This window comes from Chaetodon auriga, chromosome 6 (genome assembly GCF_051107435.1).
Source record: "Chaetodon auriga isolate fChaAug3 chromosome 6, fChaAug3.hap1, whole genome shotgun sequence".
NCBI lineage: Eukaryota > Metazoa > Chordata > Actinopteri > Chaetodontiformes > Chaetodontidae > Chaetodon > Chaetodon auriga.
The window spans coordinates 11,917,683-11,936,832 of record NC_135079.1 but is presented as its reverse complement, the minus strand read 5'-3'; the positions used below and the strand labels follow the sequence as shown (position 1 = coordinate 11,936,832).

At 45.1% G+C, this 19,150-nt stretch overlaps 1 protein-coding gene across 1 annotated transcript; it reads right to left on the bottom strand.

Annotated features, from left to right (window-relative positions):
* Positions 1-258: 258 nt before the first annotated feature.
* klf13 (Kruppel like factor 13) lies at positions 259-19,062 on the bottom strand. The gene is made up of 2 exons (XM_076732407.1): positions 18,235-19,062; positions 259-6,980 (listed from the first exon to the last, which is right to left on the bottom strand). The coding sequence occupies exons 1-2, from the start codon at positions 18,710-18,712 to the stop codon at positions 6,658-6,660; spliced, it is 801 nt and encodes a 266-aa protein (XP_076588522.1). The 5' UTR covers positions 18,713-19,062; the 3' UTR covers positions 259-6,657.
* Between the last annotated feature and the right edge of the window lie 88 nt (positions 19,063-19,150).

The following is a 19,150-nucleotide window of genomic DNA, read 5'->3' as shown; positions in this document are numbered from 1 at the left end:
AATAGTTGGTAACTTTGTGAGTCACTGTTCTGCCGCAAGTTAGATGAGAAGCTTGATACCGCTCTCATATCTGCATGGTAAATGTAATGTTAAAGCCACAGAAAGCTGCTAGTTAGCTTAGCTTAGCAGAAACTCTGCCTCAGTGTTGCTTGCTTTAAGGACTCTCCTCTTCTTATGTTAGCCTACTAGCTTGTGTTTTAGCTACTGTCCAGCAACAACCACAAAGCTAACGGAGAGGGAAATGATGCACAAAACAAATTATAGCTGCTTATTTTATGAATTTATTTCCAAATGTAAACTTCACTATTTCATGCATACAAGTTATGACAACATACATTATTCAACAATCTGTTATTTTTCATATTTGCATAGGACATGGTCACAATATATTGTCTAACATGTAAAAAATAATGCCATAAAAAGGTACAGCAGAGCAGCTAAGACCAGCACATTAAATGTGTGTAGAATCCGAGGAACTGTACAACTGTAATACTTGAATGTAGTGATTTTGGTTTGCTGAGAAAATAAAATAAAATGACACCTGAAGGTTAGAGTGAGGTCATTGGAGAATGTACTGGCCATAGCTGAGTCAAGAGTTATTTACAGATTAGATTATATTGGCGCTGAGAGGGGAAACAGCACCATGGAGTCACTACAACAGGCAACTGATGGTGATGGGCAGAGGAGAAACGCACAGAGGTATCAAGAGAGCAACATTACACTGAGGAGGTACATTGAGGACAAACAGGTAGAGGAAACAGAACCAAAAGGCTGGTGAGAGGCTCTCTTTGTAATCAAAAGGAGGTCATTCACAGCACTGTGCTGCATAACCTGAAACAGACAAATCCTTTAAGGGCAAAAATATCCAACGCTTGAGCAAAACACTTTTTGTCAGCGTGCATTTCAGTGTCAGTTCAGGCAGTCAAGCAAGACCACATGGTCAGTGAAGGGTACAGACAGATATGGCCCGCTACGCTGCGAGTTCCTGCTCACTCCTTTGTCTCTCGTCTTTTTACTCATTCAAGATGCGTTTGCTCGTACGATTAAAAGGGTTTTGTTCATTCAAGTGATTTTTTTTTAAAAAAAACAACAAAGTTGCTTATTTGAGATGTAGAAAAAGGTCCATATTAAGCACAAGATCCACTGATCAACACTTACAGCATGTAAAGTTGAACTCAAGGGTCCAAAGTGGGTTGGGTTCAAAATTACTGCAACATTCATCTTTCCCTTCAAAGCCTTTGGTAACAACTTGTAAGTGCGGAGCCTCAGATGAGCTGCGAGAACTCCAAGCTCCTTCCCACCACTCTCTCCTGTCATGGCTGCCTCTTAGACACTAACCCCACCTTAAAAAGCCTCAGGCCTTTGTCATGAGGGAAGACATGCTCTGTATGTCCATCACTTTTAAAGAGTCTAATACTTTTAAATATTGCAAGTATGTTGTTCATTCAAATTGGCTTAGCCTACACAAAGAGCCTGAAGAGGAGAAAGGAGAGATTAAACCTGGGAAATGTTGACAATGACAAACGTACCTTGTGCACAACTCACGACGTGTAAAACCTCACAGTCAAGACACACTTCTATTCATAACCTACGAAAATGCAACGGGTTGATGTAAGCAGCACATTTATAGCAAATGCAATTTTCAATCCTTTGGAATGGTTGGGCGTTCTTTATCATTAAGATTGTTTATGTCAAAAATACCTGTAATAAGCCATTATACATTTGCTTGAGTATTGTACAGCGGAAAAAAAAAGAAGAAGAAAAATTAAATAACAAGAACCAAATGAAAACAAAGCTACACAATCAAAATGCTTACATAAAGCAGAAAAGAAATATTACTGTATATTACATAAAAACATGTCACACTGTATAAAACTGTACACATTTGTTAAATGTCTGATAGTAGCTAGTTTTTTTTTTTTTTGTTACCCACAACATTTGTATCATCTGTATGAAGTTACCATTATAGTTTTGGCACACAATTGCATCGATCATGCTTGTACGTCGAGATCAGCCATGAAGGTTTCAGTTGAGACGCTCTGATCAGTGATATATTCATGGAAATCAATATGAACTTCTTAAATAAGATTGTTAGTTCTTTACATACTAGGCAACAATCAGTCTGCTTTAATGCATTTTTTTTCATAATTAGCAGTAAAAGATATTAACTGGTACACTGTTAGCATCTTGCAGAAACCTTGCATTCTCGTTTTGTCACTGTTTAAAGTCCCTTCTCTCGAACAGATGTGGAAATCTGTAATCTTAGTGGGATTACAATTGTAAAGTTGGATTAAAAAAAAAATGCTGACATGGAGTTTCATAGTAATTTACAGCTGACATCATCCCTCACATAGACAGCGTTTAAACTAAGACGAATACGGAGCTCAGTAGGGATGTTTTAAATATTTTTGAACACAAATAATAAAAATAAAGGTTTTATTGTTTCCTGGAAAGATTACTATTTGAATCTACGAGGATGTGCAGGACCCTGACGACATGGGATGATTAAATGTAGCCCAGTGTTGTTGTTGTTTTTTTTTCCTTTTTTTTTTTTTTGTTTTCCAGAGAAAAAGTCTCTTTCTTCCTTTCCTTCTGCGTTCAAGTAGGGGCAAATAAAACCACCGATCATTTGTGCTACTCATCAAGCGAACATAAGCTACATGATGGATGTTCTGAAAAGATATGAAGGTACAACAAAAGTCAAATATTTCAAGAGGTATGATTTCTGAAAAATATACAAGCTTGAACACGTCATATGAGACAAAAACCAAAAGCAATTATAAAAACGATGACTACATTGCTAACTCACAATGCTGTGGTCTCTATTCTTATGGAAAACTTGCAAAAGAATCTACATAATAAAGAAAATTAGTCACTCCATCTGAAATTGTCGTACAAAGAGGTAAGGAAGTTTCCTTTTCTTATCGTCACCTCGAAAAATCCTTTCAGTTTGTGACTTGGAGGAATTTTTGGATAGCAGGTTAAACCGGAATAACCCGCATCCTGACATCAACAGAGCATTAACTGTTTCTGATTTAAAGGGGTGGGCCCCATCAGCGGGGCTAAAATTAGGTCTTTCTTTAACAAAGTACGGCGCCGTCGAACAGCCCGGCAAAAACAGTCAACCTTAATGCTGTGATAAATTCGAGATAGTCGCTGAAATGACCTGAAGACGATGGAAAAATCGAGAAAACGACAACAAAATAAATCAAACACGCTGTACACCTTTCTCCAGAGAGGTTAATAATTATTTGACAACAAAAGCAAGTACAGTAAAAATGGACAATGTACAAAACTGTGTTCAATGGCCTTTTGTGTTGAATTATTCAAGTAGATTTGGTACAGTGAGAGTAAAAGTTATGAGACACTCTGCCTGTGGAGGCCTACATGTCACCGGTGCAGTATGGATGGATGGATAGACTGGGCTGTTCACACTGTCACAGTCGGTTTGTTTTCAGATGGTAGGAGCTTCCTGCCACCTGCTGTAAGTCCACTGACACGAAGGGTCAAAGGTGTTTAAAGGGGCTTTTCACTGAAAACCGCTCCAGAGTGCCCAGTGCTTACTAAGGCTTATAGCAGGACCGCAGGATGTTACAAAGACATTATAGGCAGGAGCTGAGCCCGTATGGAGGCGTTCCTGTGTTTCCAGTGTGGTTGGACACTGACCAGCAGTGAGCACTAAGCACCCAGGAACACCGGTGGGGGTGGGGGGTGGGGGGGGGCTGGCAGACATTTCTGTGCAGCAACTTATGTTTAAAAAAAAATCCACAAACTGTCCCATATCTGCTTTGCGGATGTCGACCCTGAGGTAAATGTGCAGATTATGGGTTAAGAAGTGATCGAGGGTGAGCTACTCTCAAAAAAAAAGTTGTTTGTTTTTTGCAAGAGAAAGGTTCAAATCAAGTCAAAAAAAAAAAAAAAAACACAAAAAGCTGCTCAACAGCAATTTGAAGAATTTGTGGAAATCAAAGATTCTTTTTCAGAAATGGGGAAAGTAAAACCCTCTCAGCACCTCTTTCACTAAGACCTGCCGATCCGTGGCATTCAAAGTGTCATCTCGCAGCCTGAAAACTATTTTAACATCTTACAGAGGGTTGCTTTTTTTTTTTTTTTTCTTTTTTTCTTTTTAACGTGGTGTTTTGAGGAAACTACTGCATTCGATCTAAATAAGGGTTGTTTTCTTTCTGGAGGATGACAGAGCTGATTCTTCACAACTTTAAAGAGAGATGGCTGCTGTGGAGGACGAGGGACAAGGCCTACCATTCATGATCTTACACCTGCCAGACCGCCTCAAAAAACCCTCAGCGCTTCCAAGGCAAAGTTGTTAACATGCATATAGTGTGAAGCGCAGGACTGCGGTGCAAGAATCGGTCGGTAGGTTGAAGCTAGCACATGCAATTCACGATGGCAACAGTCTGGAGGGGTCTGACAGGACCAGATACATGGATGAAACTATTTCCAGCCGAAGCATTAAAAGAAAATGTAGGCATAACACAGACTGGCGGGGCTGCAGCAGTTTTGATAGTGGTGCCCGTGTCCATGGAAGGTTTACTGTGCCTTTTGCCTGACTTATTGAGGCATGTCTGTCTAGAAACACAAGTCAGCTTTCTCACGGGACATCTGAGCTTCACAGGCAGGACAACGTGAGGCTGGTGAGCGCTGCACTTTGCTGATATGTTCATTTTGGTTCAAATGTTTTTACAACAGTTTAAAAGCCCCCTTGTTTTGCGAGAGAGAAGTTTGAAAGCAGCTGTTTGAGAGCTCTGGTTGATCGGCGCGACCGCGGAGCGACATTTTTCCTTGGCATTGTGAAATTTGACTCTCCAGCAGTAGTAGAGGATTTCTCCCTGTGCTTAGGATGGAGTTGGGTACATCCCACCCACACTGCTAGCGGCGTCTAGGTAGTACTGTTGTTCATACGCTTTCTGCTCTTATCATACAGGTTGGATCAATCGCTAATTACAGCCATTTTTCCGCTCACAGTTTCTACAGTTGGAGGGAGGGAGGGAGTTGGGGAAGGTGGCTGCGACTGGGTGTCTCCTCCTCTGTGCTGCTCAGCTCATGATAAACCTCTCCTCTTTTATCAGGACCTGCCCTCTCTTGCCTGTCTGTTGCAGATAGCTGCTTTGTTCGCTGTGTTCTCCGCCACATCGCAGCCCAGCCCGGGCTCTGCCCAACACTCTCTGGCCTACATCTGACCCCCAAGTTAAGCAGCCTTGCACAATTTGGGAGTCTTGGAGCTTCACCACCTTCTAATAGGACAGGTAGAGCCAGATGGGTGAGGGAGGACTCCCGCAGAATGGCGTGTTAGCGCTCCTCCTGCGGGCTGTGAATAGCTTCTTGTGGGATGCAGCTGTTTCCTCCAGGGAGGCCACAAAAGGCAAAGGCAGGAGGAGGGAAGTGAGCAGGCCGTCTGGCTCTACCTGTGATACTGCCAAACACCAGCCCCGGGCCTCAATGAAGGGCGGCTTACAAGACTGAATAGAAAGCTTTCATTCACTCTTGTCTTTGGTACTTTTTCCTATGTGCTTGAGAGAGGGATAAACATTGTTTCAACTAAAGTCCCTTTGTGTCCATTTTGTGTGAAATAGCGGCTGATGATGCAGCGCTTTCTTTTTTAAGAAGAAGCATGAACAGCTGCTTTGAAACTTAACTGTCTCTATTTAAAGGGCCTAAAGTTTCTTCAACTGAGTGTATTTATAAAATCTGTCAACCCAATATAATCCCGATCCTCCCACAGTGCAGATTTACACAGTATATACTGCACACGCCGCTGTTTAATGACATAAATATTTAACCCAGTGTAACAGCAACTGAATATTAGCGTTGCAGTGGAGGAACAGATGTGTTTTGCTTGCTGAGGTGGGACACACGGCATTTTCATGACATATGCACCCCCTCCCCAGAACGCAAGGGAGAACAGGACAGGAGTCCCGTGAACGACTGAACGCTGGGCCAGTTTCCTCGAAACGTGAAAACCAACGAAAAACAAAGAGTGCAAATTGTGTTGAGTGTAAGGCTGCTATATATGTACTGTATGTTTCTCTTCACCATGTTCATTCTTTCAAGCTAACAAGGCCATCCCTGAGCAGGGCGTAAAATTCAACCCCTGTTGAATTTCAGAGTAAAGTGATGAGTATATTGTGCAGTCAATGTGAGTACTGTTAAGTACTGTGGTATTACAGAAAGAGCAACTGTCTTCAATCCTGAGGTGTGTGTGTGTTTGTGTTTGTGTGTGTGTGTGTGTGTGTGTGTGTACCCCATCTCCTCACCCGTTCAAAATAAAAAACTAAAACTAGGAAAAACAACCAAAAAAAGAGCCATTTTGATAAGACTTGTCAGGGTGTCTGTTTTTTTTCTTCTAAACCTTGTTTAGCTGACTGCAAACACACATTGGACAACTAGCCATGATCAGAAGCTAAAAAAATACAGACATATGGTACAGAATGTAAATATTGCCATCTGGGAAAGGCATTACCTTCTTTTAGGATCACACAAGTAATTGCACTACAATAAGCAGTTATGTACAGTATGGTACACCACATCAAGCGCAGGAATAGCAAAGGGGGGGGGTTGCTGACAACTGTGCAACACAAGTGTTATGACAAAAACACAGGCCTCCCAGGTCAGAGGCAGAAAGTGCGACAGGGTTTCAGTTTAAGGCGAGTTGGCTGGGCTGAGGGCGGGGCTGAGGGTGGGGCTGGAGGCGTCCGAGCGGCTGTAGTCGCTGAGGGAGCTGGGACGTGTGGTGACGCCGCCGCCGCTGCCGCCGCCGTGGGGCCTCTTCAGCATGCCGGGCTGGAAATCTGAGTGGCGCCGGGCGTGCTTCATCAGGTGATCGCTGCGCATGAAGCGCTTGTCACAGAGGGGGCACCCGAATTTCTTCTCCCCCGTGTGGGTGCGGTAGTGGCGGGCCAGCTCGTCGGAGCGGGCGAACTTCTTACTGCAGTCGGGCCAGGTGCATGGGAAAGGCCGTTCTCCTGTAACACACAGGGGGAAGGAGAGGGTCAGTGTTCAATCACAAGAAGATGGCAACATGGCACTAGGAACAACAACCCTTTCAATTAGCTTTTGTCATTTACACACTGCTGACCATTTCAGTTTTTGCACAACTTCCACCATGTTTCGCATGTTTTCAGGCCTTCAAGTTTCCAGCTGATGTTCATTTTGTGAAGCACTCTGTGAACATCATGCCTGCTATTATTCTTAAAGCTGATGATGTTTGTTGTGTGGTATTTGCAGGGCTGACTTTTCAAATCAATCCATGCTTTTGGCAATGGCATCAACACGCAACAGTACCAGTGCAGCTTTGACACAAATAAAAACAAATGATCTCAAACCAACTCCAAGTCTCTACAAGTTGATTTTAACTCCGTACTGAAGCGAATGGGAGCCGGTGGCTGCTGACAGATTGGAACAATGCAATCAAAGCGCAGTTTTCAAATCTAAAAATCTAAATCTTGGTTGAATGGTGGGCAGGAATGTAAAGCATGTGTCATTTGTACTAAATGGGCCAAAACATGTTAAATCCACCCTGAAGTGCTTTAGGTTCACAATCCCTTATATACAGTAAGCCTTTTCATAGGAAGAAACAAAACACATTGGAACATATGGAACTCAGGGATGTGCATATGTTCCTGCACTCTGATGAGAAAACTGCTGCACATCAAATAGTTCACCACAACAAGAGACGGTACTGATTGTCAGGTATGAGGTTAACAAGTCACGAAGGCTGCCGTGCACTCTAACAGACGTTTTTCAGAGAAGATCAGGCTTGCAGAACCAGACGGTGTTGTTTTTTCTGTACATAGTACACTCTGAGTCATCAAGGAATAATGATCACAAGGTTATTGCTGGGCCAAAACCACCCAAGACATTTTCATAATATTATAAAACGTCAGACAAAAAAAGAAGGATGTAGTGAGCCATGGGACTTGGGGGTAAATCACCTAAAAATTGGCGCTGTGCTGGAGGAGCAGACACAGTTTAATTATCTAAGCTCCAGATGCTAATCACACTCACAATGGTTACCCAGCCCATTTTCCAACACGCAACTATCTGTGACTCGGCACATGGGAAATTACACCCTTCCCCCCTCCATCAGGCAATAAAAGTGGGCTTTGACACAGATCTACTCAAAGCCAGATGGTACTATATATCTTGTGGTTTCCTTCCATTCTGATGTGGAAACAGTGTGCATGGAGCCTAAATGCAGCGCTCTGCATCCACTGCCCAATAGGTCTAATACTGTATTCCATTTACTTCCATTTCAGTGAGTTTCTGCCTGACAATAGCTACATCCAGCATCTAATTTTACCAGCGTGACATTGCAGCACTATCGTGAAGGACAGGACGGTTTCTTTTAATGTTATGGTTCTTTCCTGAGAATAAGAATAATCAATCATCATGTGCAAGCCCATACCGGGGATTGGAGGTATGAAAACGAATAGATGGGGAGATGTGTGCATGTTTATAGGTGGCATGACAAATGAGCACATAAGAACAGGCTTGCCAAATGCTTTCTTTGTTCTGTGGCTTCCCTCAGGGCCACAATGGAAACAGTGCCTGTTCAGCATCAAACACTCATATGCTACCTGATGCCAGTGAGTCTCAAAAACAAGAACTCAGTGCACTACTAGTCTTGGTCCCCCCCCCCCCCCATACTGCATGGTTACAAAACATGCAGACAGACAGAGCAAGTCTAGACAGCCCGGTCTGTGCTCCTGCCTCTGACGCCTCACCTCAGGTCCAGACAAAATCAGTCAACCCTGCCCACAACAGTTCATGCGGGCTCATACAGGGCTCAGTGTATGTAAACTCTGCAACTGACGTACAGACATTTGCATGTGCACGTCGCACACAGCCAAAATATCTTCACTGCTCTCACTCTGCTGCTATAGTTAACACACAAAGAAGCAATCCGCCTGCTCTGCATGAAGTTATTCATACAAACTGTGGTTGTTTGACCCCGTTACACATCCTGGATTACACCCTGAAGAAAAGGAGGCAGTTCGGCTTTTAAAGCACTAATCTCATTGAAGAGACTCATGATAGTCTGATTTCATACCTTATTAGCAAGAGAAGCAGCCTGTGCTGCCACCTGGCACTACAAAATGAGTTATTGGCTAAAAAGTGGAGCTAAGCTCTGCGGGCTGCTTAAGGCTCAATAACCAGTGCAACGGATCCAACAACATTAATATTTAACCAGACACCAGAGAGCTAGGCTGAGATATCCAGTCTAACTGCCCTGATACAGTAATGCAGTCATAGTAGAAGCATCAGGTATCCAACAGCAACTCACCGAGACGCGACAAATTATTTAGAGCTCCGTGACTTCTTAGAAACTGCAGAATAAACAGATAAACTGCACATTTTCACCTCCTGCTAAACTGCTTTTTGGCATTTAGGTCACCGATATGAATATGCATTCAAAACAATCCTGCCGCTTTAATGTCAGCCTTGGAAGATTCACTTACGTAAAGAAAAAACACGCAATGTCCCAATTAATTGTTGTGCTCGTTTCATAACATGAGGATTGGGATTTCCATGAGGCAGTAAATAACTATTTCTGGAAACAATGAGGAGCTTTAGGGAACAAACGCTGATCCTGAGAGGAAGTGATGATAGGGGCCATTACCCAGTGTGACAAGAGGATGTCACTGCCCAAGATATTTCAATCGACTGCAGCTATTACTCAGCATCGCTGCTGAAAGAAGAATGCTGCAAGCTACTCCCCGTCTCTGCTCTTACTCCCCACATACTACCAGTGCTGTCACAGCAGGGCGCTGTGGCGATTGTGACGCCAGACCCCACCGATTGGTTGTTGCATCTCTGGCAGCGTCCACATCCAGGGAGTGGTTTGTCTTTCTCAGAATGTGTCAGTTGCAGAGGGTGCGGGGGGGTGGGGGCTGCGTAATGAGGGAAGCTTTTCCCTAACGAACACAGTGACCCAGTTACCCGTTAAGTGAGTTACATCATGCACGCAAACTGTACCTCTACTAAGCACTAGTGTCCCCCCTCCAAGGAGATGCGATTATGTCACAGGTACCCTTGTTATATAACTGTTCTCTCAGAGGCCACTGGGTCAGTAAATAAACTGCTCATCTCTGCCCCTCTACCTCTACCCTTCTCTCATTCATATCAAAAAAAGTTTGGCTCCTTCGCTTCTCCAGAAATGGTTAAAAGAAATGGAATCTGAGTTCGCCTCCCTGGTGTAAGGGATGCTGTCTGCAGAGGCGAGATCAAATCTCTTTTTTGACGTGAGCAGCAGCGCAGGAACACAACTCGGTCACCTGCTCCAACGAGGGCTACCAGCATTTCAAACAAGAGCAGATAACATTCCTGGTGTGTCCTCAGGCATGGGCCAAATTCACACAGTGCACAGCTGAAACCTCCATGTGAGCCGACCATAAGAGAGCAAGAGTAAATAGCTCTGCAGGGTGAGGAGGGGGGAAAAGTAGAGTTCCTGTGGATACGTCAGAGATCACCTTGAAGTTAACTGTGCTCTGCCTGCACAGCGACAACCAGAACAGGAAATATCTTTCACAGAGCTCAGAACAAAAACAAGGTGCACACCAAACCTGCATGGACTTTTAAAGTAAAACAGCTTGAGAAAGTAAAGCTGGAGTCAGACTGTAGGTCACAGCTCATTAGAGTTTGGAGCTACCTCACTTCAGCGCTGGCTTAGTGGCACAGTCAGCTTGGCAACATGAAATGAGAGGGGCACCACTAACTCCAGTGGTAAGGCTCAGCACAATCCTGTAATTTGGTTGCATGTTTACAACAGACTATGACCTGTAACCAACCAGGAGCCAGCTACTCTGCCAGCAGACAACCATTCATGGGATTTTGGGTAATACCAAAATGACTGCTGAGTCCCTCATCAGCATAAACCACTGGAGCAGACAGGGTTAACCCAACCGTACCCAGCCGCTCCCTCTACACGCACCATCACATGCCAAGATGATATAAACACTAACGTGTGTGCATAACAATGCATATACGTTAAGGCGTTTGCAGCTCGTCTTTGTGTTGTTCACACAGCACTATATGCAGGCTGCGTTTGAGCAAAAATAACAACAAAGGCTTACAAAGTTCTGCGGTCTGTAGAAAGAGAAAAAAAACAGGCAGCACTGCTTGATTTGAAACACATCCGAGATCAGAACAACTGTTTACGTGGCTATTTGTCTATGAAAAATTAACTCAGTAGGAGAGGAGTCAAATTACCCCCAAAAAAATTACACAGTCAAAACATGTTTTCTCCGAGGCTCCTTTCAGAGTTTGTTAGAAAACAAGAACTAGTCATCTCTGCAGGGGCAATAATGGACCTTTGGGTGGGTCTGGTGCTCCTTATGAGGACTGGTTCAAGCCTGCCAGGAGACAGCTCCAAAAAACAGGCAGCATTTGATCTATTATCATCTTTTGTCTTTATTGAGAGGGACCTTGCTTGCAGTTGAATAGCCTACCTCCCCTTGTGGGCCTATAGCTGTCAGGTTGTGAACAATAGCAGCAGCCTCGCTCCCAGCAGGAGAGGCACTCCTGTAATGCATTTCAATCAGACAGGCTGTGCGTACTAACCGTAACTCACTCCCCTTGGTCTGCGCTGCGCAGGGCTATTGACATTCACCCAGAGACATGCAGCAGGGTCCAGTGTGACCGTCTGATTCCTGCACACACTTAACCATACGTTACTTCATCCCCTTAACTCTTTCAGGGAAAGGCGAGGATAGCATGTCCGCTTTGACCAGCTCATCACATTTGCTTCAATTAGCTAGAGTGGGCACTCTCTTTCGGCCTTGAGTGCATGTTAAAACAACCTGCAGCCTTGATGCGTTGCAGGCAGTCTCCTTATCTTAAAGCCTGGTTAACTGAGGACATGCAGACAGCTGCAGCCATTAGTGGGTGTTTACAGTTTGCAGAAGCAGGTGGGAGCAGGGATGCCCCATCATCCATGACTCTCACTCATACAGTACAATGCCAGCTCATTCCACTGATGGAGTCTGACACTATAGCTCATATGAGACAGACGTCCCTCGCTACCCAGCGCCAAACAAAGAGCCAATGCCCTGCGAGATCCTGAGAGGCCTCACTACACTGCGATAAGAGGAGATGCAGGCTGGAGATAGTGCCAGCTGTCCAGCGTTATACCTGCTACTCTGATGGCGAGTGGGAGAGAAATATTTTCACGTCTCACAGAAAATGATTATGCCCTCCTTCCCCCAAGACTCCACAAAACACTCCTCATCTCGTGCCGAGGGCCCCGCCCCCCATGTGTCGTGGTCCGCCACGGTCTGATTTATCACGCTGAGAGAGGAGACACACCTTACATACCGTGGGCAACATAAACAGCCCAGCCAGAGACACAACACTCCCTCTGACATTAGCTCCACAGCAATTTTCAGCCATTCCTCTCTTATTCCGGCTAAGCTGAAAACAACACAGTGGACACAGTCAGAGTCGAACTCCCAGACAGGACCCTGTGAGTGCCACGCTGACAGGGGTGTTCTCCACTGCAGAGGTCACAGCCCTTCAAACGTTAATCAGATTAGCTGCAGATGCAGCTGAATAAATGACCTACATCAATGGAGGGCATTGACAGTGAATATCCTGGTATCTAACCCCACCCCCACCCTGCCGCAATGTATATTCTCCGTCTTTCTGCTGCAGATCCCTCCCTTGCATGCGAGATGCAGTTGCTGTTTTTTCACATTGTGCCACAGGTCTGTATCCCTCTCTTCCTGCTGCTGGTAATCAACACCACACCACAAGCCGTGGCCGGGGCTCGGCCTTGCAACACAACACGCTCGAGCACCTATTTTGCTTTGCAAGCTGGAGGAGGGTGGGAGGGGCTGGGGGGGATAGACAGAGCAGCTTTTATAGAACTACTCCAGAGCAAACTAAAGAATACATGAGCCCTGTGGGCCACTGAAAGCAGCATGGCCATGGAACCATGGAACGGCTTGACAGGGGCCTTTCAGTGTGAACCATGCATGCTTGGCTGCTTAATCACAGTTAAATCAGGTTTATATACCAACATCGGCGAGGGGCCATCCTAGCTTTACATGGGCACATATAGCGTAGCATATGGACTGCATGTCCACCAGCACATGCTGGATGTCATCCATGGAGCAGCAACACTGCAGCAGAGGATTAGAACAGGCAAGATGGTGGCTCCACTTTGGTTTTATTTACAACCCGAGGATCAAGTAGATTTAACTAATACCTTGTCTCCATTCGACACATACAGCACTGCAACACGTGGCCTTCACGGGCCAACCAGATTTGATTCACGAGACCTGCTTTTGAGGAAAATGTTTCATCTCACAGCAGAACACTAGAATTTGTGCATCAGTAAAATTATAACAAGATGAAGAGTCTACAGCCAGGCTAGCAGCTCTGTGAGGCTGTACTTTGGCTCAGAGGCCTTTTGAATGCTAATGTTAGCATGCTAACATGCTCACAAGGACACTCTGATGTGAGTAGGTATTACTTATAATGTTAATCATCTTAGTTTAGTGTATTGCTAACACTGATAATTACCATTAAACAGTGGGGCTTGATGGGAATGTCATTTGTTTTAATGGAATTAATCATGAACCAAAGTACTGGACAAATTACAGATTCGATAATGCTGGCATTGAATGAAAAGTCAAGGGATCACCAAAATTATTATAATTCATCCAGAGGGCAGCATGTGCCGAAATACTGTATCAAATTTTACGGTAATCTGTCGAGACATTTCACTCAGAACCACAAACGTCAACCACATAGTCATGCAGAGTCATTAGGATTCATCATCTGGGAATCATGAATGTCTGTGCAAAATTTCATGGCAATCCATCACATAGCTGTTGAGATATTTCAACCTCAACCAAAGTGGTGAACCGACCGAAACAGTGCTAGCATGGCAAAAACATTTGTAATTCACCAGAATGGAGACAAATGGAAACTGTTGAGCATCTCCTGACTGAGGAGTCATCGATTCATCACATGTCAGGAGAAATGTGGCTCAGCTGGGTGGGATGGTGGAAATCCTGCTGTGTGGCAGGTAGACAGACTGACCTCTTGTGCCCCAGGAGGGTTTTTACCCACTGCTGTGCCAAGGTCAGGCTGAAGCAAGAGCAGGAAAACCCCATCTCCACCCTGCTACCTCATCATTGCCACCAGCCACACAGGAACACTGTGCAGTCTGTGCAGCAGTGCAGCCAAATATAAAACCACTGGCAGGGATGCAGTATACATAATCAGAGACTCCTGCTTCTTTTTTCCATGTGGACTTTGGGATAATTTCATGTTTAAAAAAGTGCCATTAACCACAGTTATTCGGCTGAAAATAGAAAGCATGCATGAATAACTGGGTCTATATGGCAGTGGAACTGTGCTGCCAGGTGGTGCCACTTATTTTTTTAGGGCAGGGATTTACAGCCAGCTCACAGTATTAGAGGTACCCCCCAGCAGAACACAAAAGAGGTGCACACAAAACATCAAACCAACTGTAAAATATGCCATTAGGCTCTTTGTCTTTGAGAAACACTGACCCTGTTCCCCGTGATTCCAATATTTTTCAAATAGGTCTTTGACACTGACAAGATGGCCTTTTGTGAGGGCCAGCTGTGGGGGGCACAGAAGGCCCGGGTTGTTCTTTCTGAAGAAGACATGACTTGTAATGAGCTTGTCAGGGGGTATCTCTCTTTGGAGATGGCAGTCTGCATGACATGACCAGAGCAGAGTAATGAGGCTTCACAGAGAACACCATGACCAAAAGACACCTCTTGGGAAAGTGGGTCTTCATCGTTAGAGTCGGTTATGCATCTTAAGACAAAGAATCTTTTTTGACTCCACGAGAGTGAAAAGAAACCAGCTGCTTAGAAAGAGTCACAGCCAGTTTCATTCATACGGCCTTCATTTGTTCTATTTAAAACTGAGTTTATCTCTACATCTATGTCACATGGCGGCATTTTCCATGCTGCAGGATAAGTGTATGTATTGGGAGAAAAACCCCACCTCCCACACCAGGAGATCAGACAAAAGCTGTCTGGTAACCTTAGACCCCTAAACTGCGGTGGATTCCTCGCCATCAAACTCAATGCAGGATAATGAGCAATTTAAATTCAGCATGTACGCTCATGTCTGCTACATCCTGGAGTCCGCATTACACTGTGTCAGAGCAGACAACTGTGGTTTGAGAAGGAACCTAAAATTAAACCACTTAGTCCCGACTAAGGGCACCAGGAACTTTTTAATACCATTAAAGAGAAAGAGTTCCCAGTTACTCGGGATAATCCACAGGCCTGGCTCTGGACAGTACATTGTTTCCTGATTTTTCAGTGGCCCACAGTTGTTTTTAATGCTTTGAGCACTGCAAATAAACTTTTATTCACCTCCATTGTAAAGCAAAAGTCTCATCAGAGGACTTCTAAAACCTAGACAAATGAAGCCGAAACTGTCTTCATGGCTAAGGGAATATGTAAATTAGGAGAACTGACACTTAACAGTGCTTCAGTAATTTGCAAAAACAATGCACAACACGCTGATACTAAAATTATTTACTTAGTTTTTCCAAAGTTGCTTAACTGTAATAATTCCTGCATGGCTTAAAAACGACGATGTCCCTCATAAGACACGACTACTGGGTGAAGTTCAGTCTGAGCTGGTAATGGGATTGATTTTTTTCATGTGCTGTAGACATCGCATAAGATAAACAGTGCAGCTCAGGTTTCAGATTCTCTGACGTGCTGACAAATCACACACAGGCATTGCAAAAGCTGGGATGATGAGGCTTTGGGCGTTACAGAAGTCAAATGAGGACGCCTCGTCCCTGGCTCTTTGTTTGGTGTTATAACAGTGTTCTCCCCCCCTCAATTAGATAGCGGTGCTTGGCTGGGACTGACTGGGCTGGAATCCATTCTCTCCTGACTCTGCTAGTATGGGCTGAGGGGAAGCACACTGCGAGAGTCTGGCTCTGTGAAAGCACTGCAAGGTTGGCTGAGGCAGCCCGCCTGAACTCAGATGACCCACATTCTGGGACTATCCAATCAAATAAGCAGAAAGAATCATTATTTTCAGGATTTATGGGACACAGACCAATCGTGAAGCCAGACGCGGGAGCATATCTAAACAGAGAGGCAGGCGAAAGGAAACGCTTAATAGGCATAGAGACAAGGGCAGGGCTAATATGGAGCAATAAAACTGCACTAAAAACACATGGTTGAGGCTGAAGGGAAGCACACAGAGAGGGCTGGGGGCTGGCTGCTGCAAGTCTGGGTTAGACGAGGCTGCTGAACTGAGATGACTCACGTTCTGTGACTACCCAATAAATACGCAGAAACCATCCTCATTATCAGAAATTATAGGACACAAACCAATCACAAAGCCAGACACAGGAGTGTGTCCCAAAAGACGGGAAAGACTTAATAGGCAAAGAGACAAGGGCAGGGCCGACAGACAGAAATAAACCTGCACTGAAAGGCACCGAGCAGATGATACAGGCATGTTGTTCCCTTTTGGAAGACATTTGACTAACGATACAGGAACAGTTTACCTTCATGTGCACACATAAAACAAATCAGTGCTCCATTCTCTTGCCTGTTCTTGACAAACACAGATTACACTCCACTGCAGCCAGCACCAAGCTGCAGCTGACTGACAGAAGGCGGTGCATAAGCAATCCTCAAGAAGAAGAATAGAAGAGAGGCATACCAGCACAGGAGTGTCCACCATCTACAAAGAAAATCACCATATTACAGCCTGACGGTGTTATTGTAGTGTGTACTTACAGATTCACAGTCACAGCACACTCTGTTATGCAACATATGGCATCCATGTGAAATTCTTCTATAGGATAATAAATCTAGTGATATAAGGACACAAACCCATCGCAAAGCCAGACAAGGAAGCTTATCCAAAGGAAGGAGAGCAGCTTAACAGGCAACAAGACAAGATTTCCCCCCTGTGAGGCTGGATCCCATTTTTAATATTGAGACAAATGAGGGATCACTGCAGGGAAAAAAAGAGAAAATGGCTCAATGCAAGGAGATAACTCACATATTTTGAATTCTGTGCAGATCTGCAGTTTCTCTTGCACACATCTCTGCAGAATGACACGTCTATACGACTGAAATATGGGTCAAGTTCACACGAGGTGTTTCTCAAGTGATCCAGAGATGTTTGTTGTCTGTGCACTCGGGCTGATGTGTGTTTTGTGTGTGTGAGGAATGGAGGAGGGAAGAGGGGGTTGCTGTGAGCTGCAGTCTACAGAGCACAGAGCAGAGGCTCCTCAGTCGAGGCTCAGCTAGCTGAGTCTGTTGCTGGCCAGATCAGCTGGCGGTCTATCTAGCGGGGGTGTGGCACATCACAACAAAGGGCTTTGGGCAGACAGGCGACTGCACAGCTCTTATCAACCCCCCAATTTGAGTCGATCTACATCTTTTCCCCCCTCTCTCTCTCACACAGTAGCCTATCCTGCGGAATGCAAAGCGCAAACACGGAGGTATGGTCCTTCAGGAAAGTCAAACGCATCATACAGCTGATCTGGAGCGCATGATAGCCGCTCACTCTGCAGTGTGACGGTACACTTCACTGGGTTGATCTTGAAAACTTTTTCTTTTTTTCTGTTTGCATGCCCATGTCAGCGCACACTTGGCTTATTCTGCGACGTGCACATGACACTTTTCTGGCTCGCGTCGCCGTGAAACCCAGCAAAGTTGACTTTAACGAACCCGCGCAGGAGGACGCGCTGGAAATAGGATCTGTGTAATTTTGTTGTGCGTTTGCACTGCAGTTTCGGTTTGTACACACTGGCCAATGCAGGGGGGTGGGTGGGAGGGGGGCCTGCATCGCAAGAGGAAAGCGGTGACAAAGCTCGGAGACTTGAGTGGGAGTGGCACTATTTTCGACTCCCTCCCTCTCCCGAAAATTAAAAGGACATTTCGCAAAGTTCACAGAACTTAAAAGGAACAATGCAATCATTAAACTGTGCGCCAGTGCCGCTTTTGACTCCACTGCATGTGCCGACTGTTACCTTTCCGGGCGGATCAGTGGACATTTACGCATATGGCTCGATGAAACACAGCAGTCAGTCACAATCCTCTGCACAAATATCGCTCTGACTGTCAGAGAAACCGCACTTCTCACCAGTATTCTCAGTTTTAATAATCCCGTCCGCTCTCACACAGGCGAGGGTGCTACAATAAGTCACGGTCACAGCAACAAACATTCGCATCCAATGACACTGACCTGTATGTGTCCTTAGGTGGGCTTTGAGGTGGGATGATTTGCCATAAACTTTTTCACAACCTGAATAGTGGCATTTGTGCTTTTTCTGAGGTGATTCTTGCTCAGTTCGACCTCGCGATCTTTTGCCTCTTTGTTTGAGCGAAGGATCGGAGATGGTGGTAGGTGTGGCAGAGTTTCCATCATCTATGAGGCTCGGCATGCTCTCATCCTTTATTTTTGCCTGCTCGGCAACATTGTTGGGAGTCTGCTGGTTAAAATCCGCCAGAATCCGCGCCACCACAAAAAGAGAGGAGTTATCTTTCACCAAAGGCTCTTTAATTTCCTCCCCGCTCTTGGAGGAGGACGGGATTTCTGGTTTAATCTCCCTATTCCCTTTAGGAGCGTGAACAATTGCACGACTGGACATTGAAACAAGGCACTCTGCTGCAAAGTGATCCATTTTGTCTTTGAAACAGCCCCCTCTGCTCCTTAATGACATTCAAAAAATAAAATGATGGCGTGTGGGGAGAAAAAAAAGTACTTGTTCCGTGGTTCCCTTTGTGTGGTGGTGGTGGTGGTGAGGAGGAAGAGGAGGAGGAGGAGGAGGAGGTCGTTCTCATCAGAGAGAACTGACTTTATGATCTTACCCGGCTTTCCAATATCATCAACATCCTGCGAGAGAAACGCCTCGGACAAAAATGCAGACAAGTCCACTCAGAGAGAGACAAAAGCGAGAAACCCACTGTCTTTTTCTTAGTGCAACGACGCTGGAACCAGGACCTCCACAAACTTAGATGTGTTAACTCCCATCGCGGCTACACACACTCTCCAGCATAGTGAGCGCGTCTCCTGAGCGCCTGTTCCTGCTGGTTGTATCCATGCTGGGGGCGTGTCGACCGGCAGCGCTCGGCAAGCATCGTCAGAGCAGCCGCTCATT

Excerpts from the sequence above, each read along its gene's own strand:
- klf13 (XM_076732407.1), bottom strand. The coding sequence starts at position 18,712 with ATGTCATTAAGGAGCAGAGGGGGCTGTTTCAAAGACAAAATGGATCAC. Across the intron at positions 6,981-18,234 it reads CCACCTAAGGACACATACAG|GAGAACGGCCTTTCCCATGC; the intron begins GTCAGTGTCATT and ends TGTGTGTTACAG.